This window comes from Stegostoma tigrinum, chromosome 2, assembly GCF_030684315.1.
Source record: "Stegostoma tigrinum isolate sSteTig4 chromosome 2, sSteTig4.hap1, whole genome shotgun sequence".
NCBI lineage: Eukaryota > Metazoa > Chordata > Chondrichthyes > Orectolobiformes > Stegostomatidae > Stegostoma > Stegostoma tigrinum.
The window spans coordinates 140,395,733-140,423,534 of NC_081355.1; the positions used below are offsets into that span (position 1 = coordinate 140,395,733).

Genomic DNA, 27,802 nt, shown 5'->3' on the forward strand with positions numbered 1-27,802 from the left:
CTCCCTATTTATTCCAGTTCCCTCTCCCCATCCCCCTCTCTGATGAAGGGTCTAGGCCCGAAACGTCAGCTTTTGTGCTCCTGAGATGCTGCTTGGCCTGCTGTGTTCATCCAGCCTCACATTTTATTATCTTGGAATCTCCAGCATCTGCAGTTCCCATTATCTCTCGTCATTCTCAGCCGATCGGTGGAAGCGATCTAAGGAGCCCACGTCGTGATTCGTCGATAACACCAGCCAATGGGAGGCCTTGTTACTTTGAGGGCTGCGGTCGCATATTGATGAGGAAAGAGAGACGTATGGGGGGGAGAGAGGGACGCTGATGGTGTTGCGCCACCGTTTGAAATGTACTGGTGCTTCTTCTCTCGCACCCTTTCCTGAAAGCGTTTGTTGTTGTCTTTATTTTCTTCCGCCTCCCCACGTTCGTTTCCCCCTCTCCCCCCGCCTTTACTGCTTCTCATAAATGCTAAATCTAAATGAAGGATGGATACTGACGATGTGACGATCAGAGAGCAAAACTTTCATAGCCAGGTCCGGGAGTACACAGTGAGTAACTGCACCTGCATCTCGCACCGCCTCCTGTCTGCTTCGTCTTTGTTTATTTGCATTGTTTTCAACGGTGTCTGTTAAAGACGAGCGAAATCAGTACAGAAAAGACAATAGGCATCTCCTATTTCAATATCCGTTTTCCTCCTTTGGGGCCATCGTTGGGGAGGGGGTGGTTGCGGCGAAGAGAAGGTTCTTTAGGAAAACGACCCTTCACCGTCTTTTGTTTTTTTTCTTTGTACGTTCTCGAGGTGTGCAGATTTGTCAGGAGATTTTGTTCGTTGTGGTTTCCACACAGGACACAGTTTAATTCTGAATTAATTCGGTACCGATTATTCTCAACCGTGTTCACCGTCCTCGTGCTCCTTGTAGTTAGGTTATTTTTGCAGCATTTCTTGTATTTTGGCAGCTCCGTTTTTTGCCCTCCCCCCACCCCGTGCATGCACGATCTACGTGAGACTTAACAGGTTATCTCGACCGGGGGACCATTGCCAAGTCAGACAGTGCAAAGGTTGGTGCTGGTGACTGTTGTTGTTAGGCCCAAGATGTCACAGAGAGCTATCAATTGAATGAAACTATTTTGATTCTTTCCTATTTTTAGGTTGGGAAGGAACGATGCAGTTGTGCATTTTTGTGGATGTGTTTGATTAGCTCTGGAGCCCTAGCTTTACTGTTAAATATAGCTGTTCGTGAATTTGAGTTCATAGTACTATGGAGGAATATTTAGTATGTTTACAAAAGGCTTCTTTGTTTTGTAAGTGAAAGTAGTTAATGAAAACATGATAATGACTGCTTCATTGAAAAATTACTTTTAAAAAATGTGTTATTTTATGAGTAGACAAGTACTGTCTGAAAACTTGGATTGAACACGTTGACAGAGCTTTGAAGTATTGATTGTTGCTGTCAATAAAATCATTATCACACCATTAAGTTAGTTAGGGATGCTTGCTGAGCGATCCTAAAATGGGAATGTTTAACGTAAAGTTGCAAAATAGCAACTGAACTTGAAAAGTTGAGAATTATCACTTGAATTTTTGTTTTAAATTTTTTTTGTCAGGATAAAGCTTCTAGGTATTGTAAGACCATGTGGCAAAAGACAAATTATGATATGGAGACAGGCAGCTGAGCGAAATTAGTCTTTCTGCCAATGTATTTGCAACAGAACAGAATGAAAACATGAAAGGCCTCCAATAATTAGCCCAGTGGTTCCTAACCAGACGTAAGACCATAAGACATAGGAATGGAAGTAAGGCCATTCGGCCCATCGAGTCCACTCTACCATTTAAGTCATGGCTGATGGGCATTACAACTCCACTTCAATGCACTCTCCCCATAGCCCTTGATTAGTGACTTCTGAGTCACCATTTGCAGATTTATTAAATACACATTAACTCTAACAGAGGAAAAATTAAACAGCAAGGTTAAGTGATTGGTCCCTGTGCTTTAACATCAAACTTGTTTTTTCAGATTGGGAGTAGCTGATGTCTTTGTAGTATTATCGCTAGACTATTAATCTGGAAACTCGCCAGCGTTCTAGGGATAAACACAGCAGGCCAAGCAGCATCAGAGGAGTAGGACGGCTGACATTTCGGGCCTAGGCCCTTCTTCAGAAATGTTCTAGGGCCCCAGGTTTGAATCCCGCCACAGCAGATGGCGGAATTTGAATTCACTAAAAAAAAGTATGGAATTAAGAATTTAATGATCACCATGAAACCATTCATTGTTGGGTGAAACCCATCTGATTCACTCATGCCCTTCAGGGAAGGAAATCTGCTAGCTTATTCTGGTCTGGCCGACAGATGTGACTCCAAACTCATAGTAATGGGGTTGACTCTCAATTGCTTAGCAAGCCATTCAGTTGTACCAATTGCTGTGAAGTCTGGCAGAAATGAAACCAGACAGATCAGCTAGCATTGACCTAGGCACTGGAAAATGTGATGGCAGAAACAGCCCTGTTCATTCTGAAAAATCTTCACTAACATTGGGGGTTTAGCGCCAAAATTGGGAGAGCTGTCTGTCCGACTACTTAAGCAACAGCCTGACCATAGTCATACTCATGGAATCAAAACATCGAGGCTATGCCCCAGACACCACCATCACCATCCCTAGATACGTCCTGTCTCATTGGCAGGGTAGACCCAGCAGAGGTAGTGGCACACTGGTATACAGTCGGGAGGGAATTGTCCTAGGAGTTCTCAATGTTGACTCTGGACCCTATGAAGTCCCAAGGCTTCAGGTTAAACATAGGCAAGGAAGCCTCCTGCTAATTACCGCATACTGTCCTCCCTCAGCTGATGAACCTGTACTCCTCCGTGTTGAACAACATTTGGAGGAAACACTGTGGATGGCAAGGGCACAAAATGTACTCTGGGTGTGGTATTTCAATATCCACCGCCAACAGTGGCTCAGCAGCAGCACTACTGATGGAGCTGGGAGAGTCCTAAAGCATATAGCTGCGAGCCTGGGTCTGTGACAGCTGGTGAGGAAATTAATGAGAGGAAAAACAAATGACCTCATCCTTGCCAATCTGCCAGCTACAGTTACGTCTGACCATGACAGCATTGGTAAGGGATGAAGTCCCATCTTCACATTGAGAATAACCTCCTTTGCATTATATGGCACTATCACTGTGCTAAATGGGACATACTTTGCACAGATCTTCGCACAGACACCAGACATCCATGATGTGCTGCGGACCATCAACAGCAGCAGAATTGTACACCATCACAATCTACAACCTCCTGGCTGGGCATATTCTCCCACTGAACCATTACCATCAAGCCAGGGGATCAAACCTGGTTGAATGGAGAGTGCAGGAGGGTATGCCAGCAGCAGCACCAGGCATACCTGGTGAAGCCACGAATCAGGACTACTTGCACATCAAACAGTGAAAGCAGCAAGTGATAGACAGAGCTAAACAATCCCACCACTAAGCTCTCCAGTCCTGCCATATTTAGTTGTGAATGTTGGTGGACAATTAAACAACTCACTAGAGCAGGAGGCTGTACAAATATCTCCATCGTCAGTGATGGGACAGCCCAGCACATAAGTGCCAAAGATAAGGCTGAAGCTTTCACAGCAATATTCAGCCTGAAGTGCTGAGTGGATCATCCTTCTCTGCCTTTTCCAGTGGTCTCCAGCACTACAGATAGCTGTCTTCAGCCACTTCAGTTCATTCCAGGTGATATCAAGAAAGATTTGGAGACTCCGGGTACTGCAAAGGCTATGGGCCCTGACAACATTTGGCAAGAAAAATGAAGACCTGCGCTCCAGAACATGCTGCTCCCTCGCCGAGCTGTTCCAGTCCAGTTGCAACACTGGTGTCGACCCAGAAATGTGGAAAATTGCCCAAGTGTGCCCTATACATGATAAAAACGACAAATCCAACCTGCCCCATCAGTCTACTCTTGATTGTCAATAAAGTGATGGAAAGTGTCATCAACAGTGCTGTCAAGCAGCACCTGCTCAGTGACACCCAGGCTGGGTTTCACCAGGGCCTTTCAGCTCCCGACCTCATTACAGCCTTGGTTCAGACATGGACAAAAGAGCTGAATTCCAGAGATGAGGTGAAAGCAACAGCGCTTGATAGTAAGGCTGCATTTAACCAAGTACGGCATCAAGGAGCCCTAGCAAAACTGGAATCAGTTGGTATTAGCGGAAAACTCCCCAAGTGGTTCAAGTCATACTTGACACGTAGGAAGATGGTAGTGGTTGAGGATGTCCCTGCAGGAGTTGCTCAGGGTAGTGTCCTAGTGTCTTCAGCTACGCCCAACTGTCTTCAGCTGCTTCATCAAAAACCTTCCCTCCATCATAAGATCAGAAGTTGCGCAATGAGCAATCATCGCTATGTTCAGTACCAATGGCGACTCTTCAGACACTGAAGCATTCCCTGTTCAAATGCAACAAGATCCGGACAATATCCAGGCTTGGGCTGGTAAATGGTAAGTAACGTGTGCTGCACCAATGCCAGGCTATGACCACCAGTAAGAAACAAGCTAACTACCACCCCTTGGCATTCAATAGTGTTACCATCATTGAATTCCCCATTATCAACACCTTTGACCAGAAACTCAACTGGACTCACCACATAAACACAATGGCTACAAGAGCAGGTAAGAAGCCAAGAATACCGTGGCGAGTAACTCCCCTCCTGACTCCTCAAAGCTGGATCACTAGCTACGTTGCACAAGTCAGGAGTGTGATTGAACACTCCCCACTTGCCTGGATGCTCACAGCCCCAACAACACTCAAGCTTGACACCATCCAGGACAAAGCGGCCCACTTGATTTGGTACTGCATCCATAAGCATCCGCTCCTTCCGCCATCGACACTCAGCAGCAGTGTGTACTATCTACACGATGCATTACAGAAATTCACCAAAGATTCTTGGACAGCGGTTTCCAAACTCTCAACCACTTCGATCTAGAAGGACAGGGGCAGCAGACATACAGGAACACCACACCCTCAAGTTCCCCTCTAAGCCACTCTCCATCCTGACTTGGAATTATATTGTTCCTTCACTGTTACTGGGTCAAAATCCTGGAATTCCTCCCTAATAGCCTTGTGGGTCAACCCACAGCAGGTAGACTTCAGCATTTCAAGAAGGCAGCCCACCACCACCTTCTCAAAGATAACTAGGGATAGGCAATAAAAGCTTGCCAGCTAGTCCCAGAATCAAATTGAAAGAAAAAGTCACACAAAAGACAGATGTAAACACAGTAAAATTTTAAATAAAAGAAAATAACTAAACTGCAAGATTACTTTCATAGTTTTTGCAGTATGTTATTGCATAGGAATAAATGTGGAGTTGTTGGTTGCATTTCTGAAACATTTTTTGGAGTCACCTGCTCAGTACACCCCGGCAAAGGCAACAATCCTCCTAACTCAACTTCCTACTGTTTAGGTATAGCCGATTTAGGCCGGGGGTTTTCAAGACTTCATGCTGTCCATCTTGGGGCACTTCAGTTTTCTCAGGATGGTGGTCTATCTATACATCTTAATTAATGAATTAATTAATACCTTCAAACTGATTCAGGATTTAACAGTATCTTAGATTTGTTTAGTGCATTGTCATTAGTGGTGACTCTTTGATCTTTTACTTATTAATTCTGTGTCTGATACTATCTCTAACACTTGAAGGAGTAAGATTCTGAAAGGTTGTGTTTTCAAGTAAACGTGTCAGACGATAACCTGGTGTTGTGTGATTTCTGATTTAACAGTTCATGCCACACGCAAACCAACCTCTGTAGGAATAAGTTGCCCCTCTGCTCCCTTTTTACATCTTTCTCCTCTCACCTGAAAATATGCCCCTTTGTTTTGAACTCACCTACCTGCCATTCACCTTTTCTATACCCCTCATAACCTTATAAACCTCTATAAGGTCACCCCTCATCCTCCTATGCTGCAATTTAAAAAAAAAAGAGTTCGAGCCTATTGTTATAATTCAAACCCTCTGTTACCAGCAACATCGTGATAAATCTTGACTGAACCCTGGTCAATTTCATATCTTTCTTATTGCAAGGAGACTAGAATTGTACACAGTGCTTCAAAAGTGGCCTTAGCAACATCCTGTACAATCCCAGTATGATGCCCCAACTCCTCTTCTCAGTGGTTTGAACAATAGAGGCAAGTGTCTTAACCACCTTGTCTACCCATGATGCAGCTTTCAAAGAAGTACATACCTGAACTCGTAAGTTTCTCTGTTTGACAACACTCTCCAGGGCCTAATTGTTAACTGTATACTGCCTCCTTTGGTTGTTATCAAAATGCAGCACCTTACATTCATTCAAATAAAACTACATCTACCATTCCTCAGCCCACTGGCCCAATTGATCAAGATCCCTTAGTAATCTTAGATAACCTTCTTCACTCTTGCCGATACCACCAATTTTCATGTCACCTGCAAACCTATCAACCATGTCTCCCAAATTATTATACACATTGCTCATAGAAATGACAAACAAAAGTGCACCTAGCACCAATCCCTGCCGAACACTGGTCACAGGTCTTCAGTCTGACAAACAACCTTCTACCACCACCTTCAATCTCCTACAGTCAAACTGATCTGTCGTTATTTTCCCAAGTACAGTGAAAGATTTTGTTTTCTGATTAGTACAGGCAGATCATAGGGTGTTTAGACAGAGTGATGCATACAAGGTTATGGCAGCGCAGGAGGCACGCAAAGCAACATCAATATTATCTGAAATTGGAGAGGTCCATTCAATAAGAGCAGGGAAGAAGCTGTTCTTAAATCTATTAGTACATGTGCTTAAGCTTCTGTATCTTCTGTCTGCGGAAGGCAGAATTACTGGGGTGGGAGGTGTCTTTGGCAGCTCTTCGGCAATGAGAATTGTAGCTGGAGTCCATGAATGGGAGGTTGACTTTGGTAATGGTCTGGGCTGTATGCATAACTTACGGCCCTGGATTTTCCCTCTTGATTTTCCTCTTTAGGTATACTCCTATTGCCTTTCTGCTTTTTTAGGGATTTACTTGATCACTGCCATCTATACTTGACGTGTTTCCTCCTTACTCTTGACCAAAGCCTCAATTTCTCCAGCCATCCAGCATTCACTACACCTATCAGCCTTGCCCATCACCCTAACAGGAACATTCCATATCTGGACTCTTGTTGTCTCATTTTTTGAAGGCTTGCCATTTTTGACCTGCCGCTTTACTGGCAAAAATCTGCCCCCAATCAACTGTTCTTGCCTAATACCATCAAAATTGGCCGCCTTCCAATTTAGAAGTTTAACTTTTTGATCAATTCTATCCTCTTCTGTCACAACTTTAAAACTAATAGGCTTCTGGTCACTGGCTCCAAAGAGCTTCCCCACTGACACCTCAGTCACCTGCACTACCATATTTCCCAAGAGTATGTCAAGTTTTGCACCTTCTCTAATAGGTACATCTACATACTGAATAAGAAAATTTTCTTGTATACACTTCACAAATTCTTCTCCATCCAAGCCCGTAACACTACGGCAGATCCAGTCTATGTTTGGAAAGTTAAAATCCCCTACCATAACTGTCCTATTATTTCAGATAACTCAGATCTCCTCTCAAATTTGTTTCTCAATTTCCCTTTGACTGTTGGGGGCACCCTTAACATTCACTGGTTTGAATCATGGCAAGTCCTGTTTAACAGAAGATCATTCTTGGTGCCCGAGATCTGGTTGCCACTCCTGTTTTCTTGAGAGATTATCCTCCTCAACACTCCTGAGAATTATGCATCTGTTTGAGGGAGGAATAGCCACAGTAGACTCCTAAACTGTCTTCCTACCTCTCCTGACAGTCACCCATCTACCTTGTACGTGACCGGGAGCCATTAGGAGACAGTGGTCAGAGAAGAAGACTAGATTGACACCTGGAACAGGAAAGCACCAAATCCCCTCTCCTTATCCAGTTGTATAAGCTAAGTGCTCCATCTGCAGGCTTGCTGAAGACATTGCGTAACTTGGGATCTTTTGCGGTTTACATCAGGACACGAGATGTGGCTTTGAGCCCTTTAGACAATCCAGCTGCATTGATTGTTGCAGTTGAAGTTAGCGTGCATAATCAGTCTTGGGATCTGCAGAAGACAATGCCTTTTGCTCACTGTTTTCCGTCTTGATACATACCTTGGTCAACTGAGCCGCAGTGTCTTCTACACTTCGGCTGCTGGATGGAAGTGCCGATCAATGTGACTGAATCTGTCATCTTACCACCTCTAAATCTACTAATCATCACACTGTGTCTCCCGAAAGCTCCCAAGGAACTCCAAGTGCCTCTCCACCTGATATGAGATGGATCCAAATGCCCCTCCTGCAGACATTGTCTCGCAGCCTCACAGTGCCAGGGACCCAGGTTCGATTCCAGCCTCAGATGACTGTCTGTGCGGAGCCTGCACATTGTCTCCGTGTCTGCGTGGGTTTCCTCTGGGTGCTGTGGTTTCCTCCCACAGTCCAAAGGTGTGTAGGCTAGGTGGATTGGCCATGCTAAATTGCCTGTAGTGTTCAGGGGTGTGTAGGTTATAGGGGGATGGGTCTGGGTGGGATGCTTCAAGGGATAGTGTAGACTTGTTGGGCCGAAGGGCCTATTTCCACATTGTAGGGAATCTAATCCAATCTAATCAACTGTTCCCTAATATCCAACACCCAACAGGAGGAGTATACCACTCCATTGAAATACTATAATTCCTTAGTTCGCTCACATTTTCCTAAAAAGACCAACACTTTTTCCTTAAATCGAGTGTTGACTGATTATTGCTGACATTATGTGGGGAGAACTTAAACTGTATTCTATATTTATAATATTTTAAAATGAAGAAACTCCTACCCTTTTTTAAAAAATAAACTACCCTTAGCTTACCCACAGCTTTCAATTTTAAGCATGCAATGAATAGAAAAAAATACTGAAATCTTAAAAATCCAGCACTTAGCAGTTTTTGTTTGCTGGGCATTTAGCTGCCTTCTCATTCTCCGTTAGTCAGCTCTCAAATTTATACAGCTGATAAAGAAGTGATCAAAATTCTGTAAATTTAACCATGGTGTTATAAAGCAGAGGTTGACACCCTGCCCCATTCACCAAGAACTAAAACCAACCCAAAGAAGAGCACCTCTGATAATAATAATAATAAGTGTCAAAAATGGTGTAATTAGCTTTTCAGCAATTTGCAGTGGTCAGATAAATTCCTGACACTCATTTTAAAATCAAAAAGTAACAATTTATTTATCTAATTCTAACAGTGGAAAAATTAACTGAACTATTAACAAATCGAGTAAACCTTTTCTAATTAACTATTCCCGAATAAAGCAAGATTCTAATAGCATGCTGTTCCAATGAAAAAGAAGTCCCACTGATGTGTAAAAAATAGAGTTTTGTCTCTTGAAATTACAGCCAGGTTACATGTCTTCCAGAATGTTGTGTGTCTTGCCAATTGATTTTTGTGTCACAAATATTAACTTGTGCTGTTGGTACCGTTGTTATTGAGATGGTGCTTTCCCTCAGACTTAGAGGAGGCTGTAGGAGCCAGCACTTCTCTCTTGTGAGCTCAGGGCCTTGAGCTCTGGCAGATGGCAGCTAGATGTCAGGGGTCTTTGTCCAACTACCTGTTTCTTTTTCTAACCTTGTTGATGAATCAACATTCCTTACAAAGAATTGGTCCAATGTTGTCAAAACCATCAGACTTAAAGTCAATAGGTTTTCAATATTTAAGTACCTGGTTCAAATTGGCTAAATTCAAAAGCCTGTTGTGGTGGTAACAACTGCTGCTTGGCCTGTTAACTGGACAGCCTTTCCCCACAAAGGTTTCAATGCAGGTGCTGTCTGTGTACTTGCAAACTTTAAAGCCGCTGCTGTCAGACATCCATTTTAAAAAAAGCCCGTGGTCTTTTAAAGAGGACCACGACAATCCTCTATGTCTGCCACACCGTGTGCCAACTCCCCCCCGCCAAGCATTTCACAAACACTTAATTCTAATTTCCTGCCTCCTAATCCAAAATACTCTACCCAACTTCACAGGAATAGTTATGAATAAGGATAAGATTGGTCCTCCATGAAAGTGTTAAATTGGGCAAAGACTAATTTACAACAACATTTGGCAGGAGCTGAGAAATTAGATTGGGGGCAACTGTTTAATGGTATATCAAATCTGATATGTGGGAGCCTTTTAAAGGCAAATTGATCAGAGTTCAGGACCAGCATGTTCTTATGATAAAATATCAAGATGACAAGAAATATTGACAGATTAGTCAAAAATGAAAAATGAGAGGTTCAGGAAACTGAAATCGAACCAGGCCTTTAGGGAATATAAAGGAATCAGGAAAGAACTCAAAAAAAAAAAATTGGAGGGCTATAAGGGTCCATGAAACTTCCTTGCCAAGTAGACTTCAGGAGAATCCCAAGGCATTTTGTATGTATATCAAGAGCAAGAGAGTAATTGGTGAAAGCGTAGGTATGCTTGAGGACCAAGGGAATTTACGTTTGCACCAAGTGTGTGAGGTCCTTAATGAGTACTTTACATCAATATTCATTGGAGAAGGAAATGGATGGGGGTGAGATTAATGAGGGGCATTTTGATTATTCTAGGGCACGTTTATATTAAAAGAGGTAGTGGTATTGGGCCAATTAAAAACAATGTTTAAGGAGGATAAGACCACAGCACCTGATGAGAATCCAACCAAGGAGACTGAGGGAAGGTGGGGGTGATGGCTGCAGCTTTGGACACTTTTGAATCCCCTTTGGCCACTGATGAGCTCCCAGAAGACTGGCGATTAGCCAATGTTCTTCCCTTTTTTTTTAAAAAGGAAGGGAAACGGGGATAATCTGGGAAATTATAGGCTGGTAAGCCTTATATCATTGGTAGGGAAATTGTTGGAGAAGATTCTTGGGGACAGGATAGACTCTCATTTGGCAAAGAGTGGACCTTGTAGCGTTAGCCAGGATTGCTTTTTATGTGAGAGGTCTTGTCTCTCAAATTTGAGTTTTTTAAGTGACAAAGATGATCAAGGGTAGGGCAGTGGATGTTGTCTATGTGGACTCTGATTAATTTGATTTTACCCAATCTGCGTGAAGATTGAAGTGCTGCCTTTATTACATGTCCTCGCTGGTTCCTGACTTTTTTCTGTCCTGCAGTATTGCTACTGTTAGAGTTTACAGTCGATTCCTCCCGGTCTCCCCATCTTGTTATTTCTTAGTTCCATCTTCGGGATTCTGTATCTTCTGATCTGAGATCATTTCTTGCGAATGTACTTACTATATTTTGTACTAACAAAGCAACCCACCCTTTCCTACTCACCTGTTCTTCCAAAAGCCACCCAGACCTGAATATTTAGTTTCCAGCTTTAAACTCCTTTGAATTTTCAAGCACTTTGTTAATACAGTCAATTTCAATAAAGTTATTCAATGACCATGCTTTGTTAATTTAATATGAATTACTGGTATCACTTGTTTCTCTTTCACAATGATAATACCCCATTCACACTGGTGATTTGCATTTTATATTTGATGTAGAGGCTTGTCCAGTTTTGTTTTTTTGGAGACTTCTGAGGTTTACCTGTAAGCTAATACTTTTTGGTGTCTGAATTTTTCAAGCTTTCAAGGAGTTCTCTCCGAGTCCATTTACAAGGAAGTTTGTATGTCAGTTGGCATATAATGTAGGCCAATATAAAGCAGGCAAGTACAGATAATATTTATGTTGAATATTTAAAATTGCCTTGCGATATGGATTCATGTTTGTAAGGACCACCACTTATAAATAACATGTTCCTAAATTGGGGATGTATATGCACTATTTTTATTGTGGCTAGTTACAAAAAATGAACTGCTCCAAAATAAATGTAACAAATATTGTTCTGTTTTCTTTCAGATTTGTTTCCTTTTGTTTGCTATTTTGTACACAATCTCCTACTTCATTATCACCAAATACAAAAGGAAACCAGGTCAGTAGACATTTTGCATTCGTACAACTGCCAATTCTTGTTTGAAAGTGGCCAGTGGCAATACTTAGGGACAGCTTTTTGGAGTTTTTTTTTGAGGATGTCCTTTTATATGCATAGATAATGGAAAACCAGTGAAAAATGTATTTATTTGGATTTTCAGAAGGCTTGTGATAAGGTTTCAACCAAGATGTTAGGAAATTTGCATTAGAGCAAATGGGATTAGGTGAAATCGGCGATTATGAATTGAGAATTGGTAAATAGATGGAATAAATCGATTATGCTTACAGGCTGTTATTCAAGCAGTACTGCAAGGACATCTTCTAGATCCAAACTGTTAACAGTCTTTAGAAATAATTTGGTTGTGGGACCGACTGTGGTATTGTCACCCCAGTTCGGTGTCAAAATCTGGCAATGTAAGGTGTTAGGAGGAATCATGGAGATTGGAGGAGGACTTGGACAGGCCGTGGAATTAGGTTAGAACATGGCAGATGGATTAAAATGTGGGGGGAAAAAAAGGAGAAGTTACTAATTGTGGTTTGGAGGGGGAAAATGTTGGAGTTTAGGAAGTGTAAATATCCACTGGGACCTGGGTGTCTTGTTCATGAATCACTAAAGTTAGTATGCACATAAGATGAATAGTTGGGAAGTCCTGCTGGTATGTAGGCCTTCTTTGCAAGGGGGTTTGAGTACAGCAATAAAGATATTTTGCTGCAGTTTTATAGAGCCTTCGTGAGACCAAACATTAATTCCTGGGATGGTTTGATTGCTCAATGAGAGATGGAGGAGTTAGGAGCAAACACAGAAAGTTAGCTGGTTGAGGAACATTCGTGGAGAAATAAAAAATAGTTCATGTTCTGAGTCTGATATTGAAGAAGAGTTCGAGTGAAACTAGCAAATTTAAAATTTCTTTTTATCTCCACAGATGTTGCTGGACTTTCTAAGCAACTTGAGCATTTTCCATTTGTTTCTTAGTTCAAGCTTTCAAATTGATTTTGTTTGAAGAGACAGTGTGTGTTTTCCCTTCCGTTTGTGGAGTGAGAAGTGAACTAATTAAGGTTTAGAATTCTTACAGGATGTGATCAAATGATGCCATTGAGACGTTTCCCCTTGTGGTTGACTCTAAAACTAGGGAACATAATTGCAAGGTTAGAAGGAGGCCAAGTAAGACACAGACTAAAAGGAATTCCTTCATTCAGAAAGGGTGGTGTTTCTGGGGAATTCTGGAATCATTGAGGTATTCGAGACAAAAATTGAAAGATATCTGAAGATGATGACATTAAGGTTAAGGAGGAAAGTAGCATTGAGGCCATCGTCAACTTTGATCCAAGGAATTGTGGAATGGGCTTCATTGGCTGAATGGTCTATTACTTCTGTGTTCCTGTCTGGCATTATGTACTGCAAATGTTACTTGCCACATCAGCCCAAGTCTGATGCCATAATCTTGCTGCAGCCTCAATTTGTCCTGAAACCCATCTCTGACTTAATTACTTCCTGTTTGATTTCCTTAGTTCTGGTTGGGCCTCTCAACTTCACCTCTCAAACTGTGCAACCGATTTTTCATTTCCCTCCAATAACACTTGTTTTTTTTGTCCTGTTTTAGATTTGTTCCCTGCTCATTCCCTGTTACATTTGTGGTTGCATCTCAAAGCAAGTTCCTTCACTGTGAATGACATTCTGATATTCTGAGGGTTTGGTCAAGACTTCTGTGAATGGATAGCTCTCTGTTTTCTTTGTTTAACTCTATTCCTCATTTCCTGCCTTCTATCCTGCCTGTAGCAATGAGGCTTTGAGTGATATATTGCATGATTTATTTTCTTTGTGCATTATGTATCTTCAAAGTATTTCAAATCACTAGCTTTAAACATGTTTTAACAGATTTCCCTTTCTTACTTTTATAATCTGCTTTCCTGGCATGGTCTTGCAATCCTACTTGTTGCACATGAGATAGCTCTGCACCTTTTTGTTTTTCATGTATTATCTAACTGCGTGTATTGTGCACCTGGACAGAAAGTACAGGGTGGATGCAGGAATGATGTTCTCTGTCTGGAGGGTCTAGAATGAATGTTCGAGGTTTTCAGAAATGGGGTGGACCGTTTAGGCCTGAGATTAAAAGTTTCATCACTTGAGGGTGGTGACTCTGGAATTCTCTACCACCATGCAGTGGAGACCAAGACACTGAATATATTTAAAGAAGAAATAGGTGTCTTTATACAAGAGGTGTCATGGAGCAAAGGGTAAGAACACAAGTATGTTAGTGGGATAGGTGGTGAACCACGATTCTCTTGAATGGCCGAGTGGCTGAATGGCCTACTTTCTCCTATTTTCTATTTCTGTTTCAGTCTGTTCAGATGTAAGATGATATGCATGCCAAATGTTTCATACCTTGTTATTTTTCTGTCATTAATCAAAAAAAAATTGAAGAAAATTTAACCACTGAAGGTGAATTTAACTCCTGTGCTGCTGTATTGGATTTTTATGGGTACCTTCAGCTGTTGTACATGGTCTAGTCTTTGCCAAGGTATACTCAATTTCATGTCATTTAGTCAGCACCTTTAACACTGTAAAGTGTCCAAATGCACGATTGATACCTAGCCTGAGATAATGGCATTAGGACAACTTTGCACATGCTTGATGAAAGAGATAGGTTAAAAAGACGAGAAGGAGAATGGTATGATGCAACATGTATTTTGGAATATTTTTCCTAAAGTTACACCGAGACAGCTGACAGCATGAACCTCAAGCAGGAGAGGTGTGAGTTGGGATTAAATGTGAAACTGCAGGTATGAACTTGGGCCATTGTAGATCAATGAGCTTAGGATGATAAGTGAGCAAGACTTGATATATCTTAGAATATAGGCAGCAGAACTTTAGTTGGGTTGAAGTTTATGAAGCTTGGAGGCTGTTCACAAGACCATGGTACAACTGAGTTTGATGGTGATGAGCACAAAAGAAGGATTTGGCAACACCTGACTGAGGCAGAAATGGGCGGCTGTTGTAATGCAAAGATATGTGCTTTAGAAAATTCGTTTTCCTCAAACATCTTAAAGTTGGATTCTTTGAAAGGTGATGTCAGCACAGGTGATTGGTGAGTTTTCTCAATTAAGTAAAAATTATTGGTAATAAATGGACATGGCAGGATAGCCCAGACCTGCAGGGTTGGCATCCTCTTCCATGATACATCTCCAGGACACTTCATATTCTGTGGCTGTAGCAACTTGAGCTCCAGATTTTGGAGCTTGAGCAGCAGTAAGTCACTGACACATTTTGAGCTTGGGAATTTCAGGTTTGGCATGTTTGTTGATAGGTCAGTGCCAACCATTAACATATCAGTGAGAGAATGAAAGATATCCGTGAAGACTAAGTTAAGATGCGGGCAGCAGAATTGTAGATATTTTGTATGAGAAAGTTTTATTGAGGAGTGAAAGATGGGCTGGCATAAGGAGTATATGGAACTTTGGTGCGATAATGAAAACATTGAAGGTGGTTTTTGCAGCAGATGAGCTGATACTGGCCTAGAGTCTGACAGTGTCCGAGAGTGTGAAAGAAGACAGTCTTGGTGATTGGAAACTCTGCTGTGTACTAAATAGGATGGTCAAGTTTGGTTCGGTGTATAATGGTGGGGGGCAGAAGTGAAGCTGGCGGATGGGGAGTGAAGTTTCGGTGCCTGAGGCAAATGACTTTTGCTTCCTCCAGTGTTTAATTGCAAGTACATTTCTGCTCAGTCAAGACTGCATGTCAGACATGGTGAAAAGAGTGATACTTGATTCAGTGCTCCACTCAGAACCAGTGTCAACAGACATTAATCATTATATTACAAAAAAAATCATTTAACAATTCAGGAACAGTAAGCCACTGATGCAATAAATAAAGTTAGAGGGAATTAGAACTGTGTTACATAGGTACACAGATGGGAAATAGGAGAAGAATATTAACGAGTTACCTGAACTGGGCAGTTTTACTGAAAGTTGATTTCTTCTTTTAAAAAAAAGCATTAAGTGGGTATACAATCTGACAGCTGTGCCTAAAGAAATTGGAAAACATGCTGTTCCAGGAGAGAACTTGACTTTGAGAGTGCTGACCTTTATTTCTGCTTGATTATGAATTTGTTGGATGGTTAGCAGGGTAAATCACCAGCTTTTTGAGCATTTTTCTATTTAGGGATCAGGAGTGGTTGCAAGACTCGGGCAGCACTTCTACGTCGAAATGTAGGAACTCTTTGCACAGAATGCATAGCTGTCGCTTGGGCCTGTTTAGTGGCTGACAATGAGTTGTTTGTGATAGCAGCCATGTGATGACAAGGCTTTATATGTGGGGATTCGAATAAGGACTTTGATAAGGTGCTCAAGCCCTAGGAGATAAGTTGTGAAAAGTGAATATAGTAGGCTACATTAAATGAAGTGACGGTAAATTACACTTGCACCTGAAAATTGTGTCTGGGTCCTTGATAATGAGGTAGATGAAGTAAACGGCCAGATGTTAAACCTTTTTGCAATTGCATGGGAAGGTGCCCTTGTGCGTGTAGGATGATGTTGGGAGTGAAGGAGTGGGGGAATGGACCCTGCAGAATGTTCACAAGGGAGAGGAGAGGCATATGTGCCAGGTGGTGGAAAAAGCAGCTGATGATGCTTTGGCTGTGGAAGTTGGTGTGATGGTCAGTAAGGACAAGGGAACCCTATCATTTTTGCGGTGACAAGAGAGGAGATGAGGGCCAAAGTTGAGATGGGTCAGACATGGCTGAGGATCATCTCAACCATGGTACTGATGAATTCTTGGCTGAGGAAGAAGGTGGATGTTTTGGAGGTCCCCCTGTCATATTGGCATCATCAGAACTGATCAGATGGAACTGAGACAATGGAGTAAAGTCTTTCCAGGAACTCAGGTGTGAAGATGTAAAGAATAGGATAGCTGTTATTGTCATATTCACTGAAATGAGTGCTGTGACCAATTTGTAATGTCGCCACTTGGGTGCCATTTCAGGTACAGGGTACCTACGTACAGATAGTTCAAGTGTTTGCTCCAGAATTTAAAGAGTTTTAAAAAAATTACTGTAGCAGAGGAATACAAAGTTTTTAAAAAGTACTGGAATTATAGTCCCTTTGACTGAGTGTGTGCCTGCCAGGCTTCAGAACATGAGGCTTTGCTGCCTCCTGGATTCAGACTGCCTTTGGCCTGCGACTCATCTTCAGGACTCCTCTCGAAGGCTGGCCTGGGCTGAACTGTCACCTGTTTGAGGCTTCGGCTGGCGACTTGCCTCCAGGGCTCGTCTTCCAGGCTGGCCTGGGCTCAGAATGACTCTCCTCGTGTGCCAGCTGGAGTTGAACTTGCCACCATTCTCTCCGGGTAAGCTTAGGTGATTACAAGTTGCGGGGTGTGGGGTTAGTGACAAACTTTAGAAAAGAGAAGAAAAAAAAAAGAAAAAGCCAGAAGAACTGGCAAAGCAAATGAGCTGCTGCCATCTTGAACCAAGATAACTGTGGGAATTAGTAAGATGTTCGTAAGGAGTTGTAGCAGATGTTGGTAGCCAGCCTATCCTCGGAAATTGAAATGGAGGTGCTGATGAAAGGAAAGGAGAAGTCAGAGCTGGCCTAGGTGAAGGTGAGAGCAGGGTGGAAATCGAAGTGAAATTGATGAATTTTTCCAATTCCACATGAGAGAGAAGCAACATCGATGATGCCATCAATATACTGGAGAAAGAGTTATGTATGGGAGTTGGAGTTGGACTGGAATGAGGAATGTTCCACGTACCCCACAAAGACAGGCATAGCTGGGGTCCATGCAGGTACTCATGCCCACACCTTTGATCCAAAGAAAGCAAGAGGATTTGGGAAAAGTTGCTCAGTGATGTTAAGCTCACCCAGGTGGGGAAGTATGGTATGGATGGAGACAATTCAGCCTCTTTTTTCCAGGAAAAAGTGGAGAGCAATGAGATCATCCTGATGGGGGATGGATATGTATAGGAATTGCACCTCTGGCTAAACGGAGGTGGGTGGAGCCTGCGAACTGAAATCCTGAAGCTAATGTAAAGCATCAGAAGAATCTTGGATGTATGTGTGAAGGGACTGGACAAGGGGAGGGAAAAAAAAAGCCAAGTTCAAGTAGGAAGAGATGAATACTGTGGGGCACGAGCAGGCAGAAACAATGTGTCTGCCTGAGCAGTACTGTTTGTGGATTTGGGGACGGAGGTAGAAGTGGCCTTAGCGCTTGAAGGCAGTGGGGTCACCAGATGAAATGAGATTAGTGATGGTTGTTGACAGAGTAGCCTGCTGTTCTATGGTGGGGTCATGGTCCAGGGGGTGAAAGGAGGAGATATGAGAGCTGGTAAAATGTGAGGCTGGATGAACACAGCAGGCCAAGCAGCATCTCAGGAGCACAAAAGCTGACGTTTCGGGCCTAGACCCTTCATCAGATGATGAAGGGTCTAGGCCCGAAACGTCAGCTTTTGTGCTCCTGAGATGCTGCTTGGCCTGCTGTGTTCATCCAGCCTCACATTTTATTATCTTGGAATTCTCCAGCATCTGCAGTTCCCATTATCTCTGATATGAGAGCTGGCTTTTGGCCTTAACTCCAACCTGTTAAGGGCTTTCACAATATTAGATAAGGTTGAAGATAGCTTCTGTGTTATGCCTCTACTTAGAGAATCAAGGTCTCTGTTCACCTGTTAACTTTTTTCAACCAGTGTAATATTTTAAAAGACTTGTGTATGTATGCTAGGAGATTCTGATCCTGCAGCTCCTTTTCAAATTGTTTAGCTTGTAATGCATCTGCTAATTCTTCCTTGCAGAATTTTTTTCACTGGAGCATTGTCGGTTGAGGGCTGACCTTGTCGCATTGTATAGAATCACGAGGGGTATAGATAACCTGAATGACAGATGTCTTTTTCCTACGGTGGAGAATTTAAAGACTAGTTGGCAAAAATTAAGGCAAGAGAAGAAATACTCAAAAAAGATAGGAGCATTTTTTTATTGGTAAGAGTGGTTTGTATGTGAAATGAACTTCAGATGAAGTGGTGGCTCTGAGTTTGGTTAAAAGGTCTAAAAGACATTTGGATAAGTATATGAAAACAAAGATTTGGATGGATATGGCCTAAGCACAGGCTAGTAGGGTTAGTTAAATTTGGGATTACGCTGGTTTGGACTGAAGGGCCTGTTTCTGTGCTGTATGACTGTATGGCATATTTTATCTGTTAAGTGTCTGCCACTTTCAGTTTTCCATCTATGTTCCTGAACTCTTAGTTCCTTTCTCTCTCTTGACTACATTTTGAGTTTTGTGTCATCTGCAAAGTTTGAAATTGTGACCTACGCACCCGTCTCGGCACTGGGTATCAAAAAGAAAAGTGCCCTCCAAGTCCAGCCCTTGAGGGATAAAACTGCAAATGTCCTATCATTCCAAGTAGAACCTAAGTTTTGATATCATCCGTACAAATCTTTCAGTGGGTCTTCTCTCCCTTTATTCATTTTATATAAGAAAACATGCGCTTTGCACGACCATCCGTGTGTTCTAATCAGGCAGGTCTTAATGCAAGCACTCCATTTGGAGGGGTAAATTTTTAAAATTAGTTTGTACCAGTGCTCAGAGATAATGGGAACTGCAGATGCTGAAGAATCCAAGATAACAAAGTGTGGAGCTGGATGAACACAGCAGGCCAAGCAGCTTCTCAGGAGCACAAAAGCTGACGTTTTGGGCCTAGACCCTTCTTCAGAAAAGGGGGATGGGGAGAGGATTCTGAAATAAATAGGGAGGGGGGGTGCGAACTGAAGATGGACTGAGGAGAAGATAGGTGGAGAGGAGAGTATGGGTGGGGGGGGAGGTAGGGAGGGGATGGGTCAGTCTGGGACGGATGGACAGGTCAAGGCGGCGGGCTGAGGTTAGTAGGTAGGAAATGGAGGTGTGGCTTGAGGTGGGAGGAGGGGATAGGTGAGAGGAAGAACAGGTTAGGCAGGCCAGAACGAGTTGGGCTGGTTTTGGGATGCAGTGGGGGAAGGGGAGATTTTGAGGCTGGTGAAATCCACGTTGATACCATTGGGCTGCAGGGTTCCCAAACGGAATATGCAACCTACAGGTGGCATCATTATGGCACTGCAGGAGGCCCAGGATGGACATGACGTCTAAGGAATGGGAGGGGGAGTTGAAATGGTTCACCACTGGGAGGTGCAGTTGTTTACTGCAAACTGAGCCTAGGTCTTCTGCAAAGTGGTCCCCAAGCCTCCGCTTGGTTTCCCCAATGTAGAGGAAGCCACACCGTGTACAGCGGATGCAGTATACCACATTGGCGGATATGCAGGTGAACATCTGCTTGATGTGGAAAGTCATCTTGGGGCCTGGGATGGGGCTGAGAGAGGTGGTGTGGGGACAGGTTGTAGCACTTCCTGCAGTTGCAGGGAAAAGTGCTGGGTGTGGTGGGGCTGGAGGGGAGTGTGGAGCAGACAAGGGAGTCGTGGAGAGTGTGGTCTCTGCGGAAGGCAGACAAGGGTGGGGAGGGAAAAATGTCTTTAGTGGTGGGGTCAGATTGCAGATGGCGGAAGTGTCGGAGGATGATGCGTTGTATCCGGAGGTTGGTAGGGTGGTATGTGAGGAGTGGGGGGGATTCTGTTTTGGCAGTTACTGTGAGGGCTGGGTGTGAGGGATGAGATGCGGGAAATGCGGGAGACACGGCGGAGGGCGTTCTCGACCACTGCGCGGGGGGGAGGTTGCGGTCCTTGAAGAACGAGGACATCTGCGATGTGTGGGAGTGGAATGCCTCATCCTGGGAGCAGATGTGGCAGAGGCGAAGGAATTAGGAATAGGGAATGGAATTTTTGCAGGAAGATGGGTGGGAAGAGGTGTATTCCAGGTAGCTGTGGGAGTCGGCGGTCTTGAAATGGACATCGTTTTGTTGGTGGTTGCCTGAGATGGAGACGGAAAGGTCCGGGAAGTTAAGGGATGTGCTGGAGATGGTCCAGGTGAACTTGAGGTTGGGGTGGAAGGTGTTGGTGAAGTGGATGAACTGTTCGAGCTCCTCTTGGGAGCATGAGGTGGCGCCGATACAGTCATCAATGTAACGGAGGAAGAGGTGGGGTTTTGGGCCAGTGTAGGTGCAGAACAGGGACTGTTCCACGTAACCTAAAAAGAGGAAGGCATAGCTTGGGCTCATGTGGGTACCCATGGCAACCCCCTTAGTCTGTAGGAAGTGGGAGGAATTGAAAGAGAAGTTGTTGAGGGTGAGGACGAGTTCGGCTAGGTAGATGAGGGTGTTCGTGGAGGGGTCTGGTTGGGTCTGCGGGACAGGAAGAAGCGGAGGGCCTTGAGGCCATCTGCATGGGGAATGCAGATGTATAGGGACTGGACGTCCATTGTGAAGATGAGGTGCTGGGGGCCAGGGAATTGGAAGTTCTGGAGGAGGTGGAGGGCGTGGGAGATGTCACGGACGTAGGTGGGGATTTCCTGGACCAAGGAGGAGAAAATGGAGTCCAGATAGGTGGAGTGATAATGGGAACTGCAGATGCTGGAGAATCCAAGATAATAAAATGTGAGGCAGGATGAACACAGCAGGCCCAGCAGCATCTCAGGAGCCGAGATGCTGCTGGGCCTGCTGTGTTCATCCAGCCTCACATTTTATTATCCAGATTGGTGGAGATGAGTTTGGGGCAGGAGCAGGCGGAGACAACGGGTTGACCAGGGCAAGCGGGTTTGTGGATTTGGGGAAGGAGATAAAGGCGGGCGGTGCGGGGTTGGGGAACAGTGAGGTTGGCGGCTGTGGGTGGGAGGTCGCCTGAGGTGATGAGGTCATGGATGGTTTGGGAGATGATGGTTTGGTGCTTGGGGGTGGGGTCATGATCCAAGGGGGGCTGTAGGAGGTGGTGTCGGAGAGTTGACGTCTGGCCATACTACAACTGTGCCTCACTCATAACAGTGCTTGCTTTTAAATATGGCCTCATTAAGTTGTTGCTTTTTGTGATTCGTGTATTTGTGCCTGTGGATTCCATTGAGAGTTGAAACATGAAATAAAGGAGTATGTGACCTCAAAATCCTTGTTTCTAAAATACACCGTTCATGTTTGTTTGGATTGAAATTCGCTTATTATTTGCATGCCCATTCTGCAAATTATTGGTACTTCCTTATGAAAGTAAAAATTGCTCTTCTCCTAGAGGAACTTCAGCTGCTTTCTCTTTCGAGAGAGATGACTGGTGGTGAGGTTGACTTGGCCATGGGGGATGTTGCAAAGGTTCATGTGGACTGACCACAAGTGATACAGGAATTAAACACACAATTTGGTATCACTGCATCGTAAATTAGCCATCAAGACAACTGAGCTAATCAACCGCTGATTTCTTCCTTATATTGTCACTTTCTCCTTGTTATTAATTAAAATTACAATTTAGCAGTGTCTTCAAATTTTGAAATTGTATTCGTAATTCCTCCATTCACGTCCTTGTATTCAAACTGAGCAGCACTGATCCTCCTGGAGGACCACTTCTTCCCATTTACCTTTCTGTCCTAACAATTCTTAACTTCTCAACTCTCATTCCTGTCTTGCAGCCAGAATGCTCATCATTCCATTATTTGCCCTGCTATGCCTTCTGCTATGATTTGAGTCATTGATCTGCTGTAAATTGCCTTATTTTAAGGCCTTATTAAAACCAAAAAGTATATTAAAATTTTCTATTTATTGTGTTAGTGTAAGTTTCTAAAGTTGGTCAATCATGACCTCACTTTTCCGAACCCTTGTTGATTTAATTTTTTGTGTTGTCAATTTCAATGTTTTTCTTAGTTTTGTCAACGACCCAGCTGATATGTGAATATCCTCCTTTTGTAGCAAGGTACTGTTGTGCCCTTTTTGGAGCTGTTTTTACTTCAGGTGAATTAAATAGGTATGTTCAATCAATTTCAGTGCAATGATTACTGTGGGTTGGCTTTTGTTTTAAATCCAACCTATTGAGACAAGCTATGACTCATCTTGGGGAAAGGTGGGACTACAATTTAGACCTTCTAGCTCAGAGGTAGGGACACCATCATGGTGTCAAGAGAGCCCTTTATAAAGGGCAACATGAACTGCCTAATGCATCTGTGATAATGGGAACTGCAGATGCTGGAGAATTCCAAGATAATAAAATGTGAGGCTGGATGAACACAGCAGGCCAAGCAGCTTCTCAGGAGCACAAAAGCTGACGTTTCGGGCCTAGACCCTTCATCAGAGAGGGGGATGGGGAGAGGGAACGGGAATAAATAGGGAGAGAGGGGGAGGTGGACCGAAATGGAGAGAAAACAAGATAGGTGGTGAAGAGGTAGGAAGGGGATAGGTCACTCCAGGGAAGATGGACAGGTCAAGGAGGCGGGACTTTGTTATCTTGCCTAATGCATCTGACTGGGCAAATGATCTGACAATATCACAGCGATAAAGTTCAAAATCAATGACTTCATAAAGACTGGAGGTTATGGCATCAGACTATTTGGCCATAATGTCGCTGTTAGAAAGCGTTCAAATACAAAACAAGAATGTGGTAAATGTGTTATAAATCCATGACAGGATGAATATACTAGTCCTCTTGCTTTATCTAGACACCATTTAAGTGGAATTATTGTGCCCAGTATTGGGGCTGATTCTGTAATCCGTGGTTTTTGGTTTTGTTCTTGGTTTTTGTGGATTTAGTTTTTTCCATTTTTCTCCTGATGCTTTGTTGAATCTCTTTTCCCAGACTTTCCTTACATATCAGGCAATTTTCAAAAATCCCTTGCCAGTTTTCTAGGCTATTAACAAAATCTTATCTCCATGAACAAGTCATCTTACTGACTGATTTTTTTGCTTCATGTTCTTGGTCTTCCCAAATTTGCAGATTTATTTCTTTTTTGGTTGAATTGTTGCACGTCTCCAAGCCTTCTGACCCTTAATTCTACTCAGTCTTGCTATTTTCTGGGACCAGCCTTTGCTGTAACTTGTATCTCTGTGCCATAATTATTTTATTCAAAGCTTTCATGCCTCCGTATAGGAAGCAATTTCTTGTTTGGCCAAGTTTGCTAAACCTAGAATTCCTTTATTAAGCTAGTAATATAAGTACAATGAGGGATAGAAAACTTGTGGACCTCCTCCTGTGTGTACTGTCATGACTTGGAAGGAAGTCCGGAGCTGTCAACACTTCTGGACTCCACTTTGTGCACTTTAAATATTGTTATCCCAGGTCACCACTGGGTGTATGTGGTGTACTCTTTCCAATCTCCCTTAACATGCTGTCTCTCAATATGCAACCAAACTCCTCAGCACTGAGAAATGCAGTGGAATTACTATCGCAGTCTAAGTGTCTCGACACAGGTCATAAAAAAAGACAGTGCTGCACACCTGTATTCTGGGATATTTTCCCCCCAAGTTTGCCATTGCTCAGGGCTTTAAACCTCATTCAATTTCACCCTTGTTGTGGCATATCATACCTTTGTCTCCCACCACCAGCAGTGGGAATTTTATTATATGGTTGACAGTGATGGAGATTTTAAGATCATATGTTTTATTGTAATGTTATGGAAAAGCTTGATGGATGAGTTGGTCATTTTCTGTCAGTGGTTTTAGAGCATTTGTTTGTTGAGCCATCCTTTTCTCGTTACCCAATACCATGAATTCATAGTCATACAATTATACAACAAGGAAACGGACCCTTTGGCCCAACTTGTCCATGTCAATTAGGTTTCCTACGTTGAACTAGTTCCATTTGCCTGCATTCGACCCGCATCTCTCAGTCTTTCCTATCTATGTATGTGCGCAAATGTCTTTGAAATGTTGTAATTGTGATTGAAGCTGCCTTTACAATTTTCTGTGACAGCTCATTCCAGAAATGCAACCTGCTGTGTGAAAAAGTTCTTCCTTGTGTCCTTTTTTAAATTTTTTCCCTCACCTTGAAGCAATGCCCTCTAGCTTTGAACTCTCCTACACTGGGGAGAAGACCTTGGGTATTTGCCTTTTTTCAAAATGCATCATTTTCACTTCAATACCATCCTTCCTATCGTAGGACGATCAGAATTGAATGCACTACTCCAAATTTTGCCTTGACAATGTCTTGTATATCTGTAACCTGATATCCCAACTCCTATACTCAATCCTTTGATTGATGAAGGCAGGTGTGCTGATTGCCACCTTTAACTCCCTGTGAAACCACTTTGAAAGAATTATGTACGTGCACCCCTAGGTTTCTCTGTTCAACTGTACACCCCATGCCCTACACACGCTCGAGGCCCTACTGTTAAGTGCATAAGTCCTGCCCTGGTTTGTGTTTCTAAACTGGAAAACCTTAGCGAAGTTAAACTCCATCTGCCATCCTTGACCCACTGACCCAGTTGATCACGATTCTGTTGTATTCTTGGATAACCACCTTCACTGTTCATTATACCATTAATTTTGGTGTCATCTGCCAACTTACTAACCATTCCTCCTCTAATCTCTTCCAAATTATTTATGTAAATAACAAATAACAGTGGACTCAGCACTGAGAGATAGGAGATTTTCTGAAGAAGGGTCCAAACCTGAAACATTAGCTTTCCTGCTCCTCTGATGCTGCCTGGCCTGCTGTATTCATCCAGCTGTACAGCTTATTATCTTGGACTCAGCACTGGTCGTTGCAGCACACTGCTGAGGCCTCCAGTCTGGATAACAGCCCTCTACCGTGGCTGTATCCCCTACCGATAAACAAATTTTATATCCAGTTGTATCCCTGCATCCCACGTTATCTAACCTAATAACTAGTCTACGTTGTGGAACCTTGCCAAAGGCCTTGCTAAAGTCCATGTAGACAAAGTCCACCGTTCTGCTTTCATCTGTCTTCTTGGTCACCTCTTCAAAAAACTTAATCAAATTTGAGACATAATTTCCCATTCACAGAGCCATGCTGGCTATCACTAATCAGTCCTTGCTTTTCCAAATGCACATTGATTCTGTCTCTCTCAGAATCCCCTCCAACAACTGAGCCCAACACTAATGTCAGCCTCACTAGTCTGTAGTTCCCTAGCTTTTCCTTGCAGCTTTTCTTCGATAACGGCACAACATTAGCCATCCTACATTCTTCTGACACCATACCCTATGGCTGTTGATGATACAAGTATCTCTGCCAGGAGCCCCTCAATTTACTCAATAGCTTCCCACAAAGTTGACAATTGGGGGGCTGGGTAATTGCAATTCAGTTAGGCAAGAACTGGTTAACATAAATTGGGAACAGATGCAGTCAGGGAAGAGCACCACAGAAATGTGGAGATTGTTTAAGGAATGTATACTGCATGTGCTTGATATGTTTCTCCCTAGCAGGTAGAGAAGATGCAACTGAGTGAGGGAGCCAGGGTTCTCGAGAGAGTTCGACTGACTGGTTAAGAGGAGGAAGGAAGCTGATGTAACATTTAGGAAAAGAGGAACGGAAAAGGCTGAAAGAGGGATACAAGTTAGCCCGGAAGGAGGCGAAGAAAGAGCTTAGGAGAGCTGTAAGGCGGCATGAGAAAACCTTGGTGGATAGGATCAAGGAAAACTCTAAGGCTTTTTACACGTATGTGTAGAACAATAGAATGACCAGAGGAAAGGTAGGGCTGATCAAAGATTGTAAAAGGAATTTGTGCACAGAGCCTAAAGAGAAAGGAGAGGTCCTGAACGAATACTTTTCTTCACAACTGAGAGGGACCTAGTTATAGAGGAGGATGTTGAGAGACAGGCAGGTAGGCTAGAGGAGGTTTATATTAGTAAAGAAGATGTGCTAGGAATTCTGAGGAAGTTGAAGATAGATAAGTCCCCTGGGCTTGATGAGATTTATCCAAAGATTCTATGGGAAACGAAGGACAAGATCGCAGGGCCTTTTGGCAATGATCTTTTCGTCCTGACTGTACGTGGGTATAGTGCCCGAAGATTGGAAAGGGGCAAACTCATTCCCTTATGCTAAAAAGGGGAACAGGGATAACGCTGGAAATTACAGACCAGCTAGTCTTAGGTCAGTGGTGGGCAAATGATTGGAAAGGGCTCAGAGACAGGATTTACGATCACTTGGAAGGGCACAGTTTGATTCGTGATAGTCAGCATGGATTTGTGAGGGTTAGATCATGCCTCACAAACCTTATTGAATTCTTTGAAGAGGTGACCAAACATGTGGATGAAGGTGGAGCAGTGGATGTGGTATACATGGATTTAAGCAAGGTGTTTGATAAGGTTCCCCATGGTAGGCTCATGCAGAAGGTAAGGAGGCATGGGATTGCGGGAAATGTGGCAGATTGGATTCAGAATTGGCTGACCCTTAGACAAAAGGTGGTAGTGGATGGAAAATATTCACCCTGGTGCTCAATCACGAGTGGTGTACCACAAGAATCTGTTCTGGGTCCTCTTCTGTTTGTGATTTTTGTGAATGATATGGATGAAGGAGTGAAAGGGTGGATTAGCAAGTTCGTGGGCGAGACGAAGGTGGGTCACGATGTCCACAGTGTGGAGGGCGGTTCTAGATTACAAAGGGACATTGATGAGAGGAGAGCTGGGCTGAGAAGTGGCAGATGGTGCTTAACCCTGAAAAGTGTGAGGTGAATCATTTTGGAAGGACAAATTTGAAAGCAGAATACAGGGTTATCAGAAAGATTCTTGGCAGTGTGGAGGCACAGAGGGATCTTAGGGTTCATGTTCACAGCTCCCTCAGAGCTTCCACCCAGGTGGGCAGAGTTGTTAAGAAGGCATATGGTGTGTTAGCTTTCATTTAATAGAGGGATTGAGTTCAAGAGCCGTGAAGTTATGCTCCAGCTATGCAAAAGCCTGGTTTGGCCACATCTGGAGTATTGTGTCCTGTTCTGGTCACCTCATTACAGGAAAGATGTGGAAGCATTGGAAAAGGTGTAGAGGAGATTTACCAGGATGTTGCCTGGAATGG

The 27,802-nt window shown here is 43.3% G+C and overlaps 1 protein-coding gene across 2 annotated transcripts in view; it reads left to right on the forward strand.

The window, feature by feature from the left end:
- Positions 1–278: 278 nt before the first annotated feature.
- The window catches only part of lmbr1 (limb development membrane protein 1), a 282,617-nt gene continuing 255,093 nt past the window's right edge, over positions 279–27,802 (forward strand). For both annotated transcript variants that reach the window (XM_048557443.2, XM_048557452.2), the window contains exons 1-2: positions 279–543; positions 11,888–11,960. In XM_048557443.2, coding sequence (XP_048413400.1) covers positions 481–543; positions 11,888–11,960 — 136 coding nt within the window. In that variant the 5' untranslated portion in view covers positions 279–480. The remainder of the gene's footprint in view (positions 544–11,887; positions 11,961–27,802) is intronic.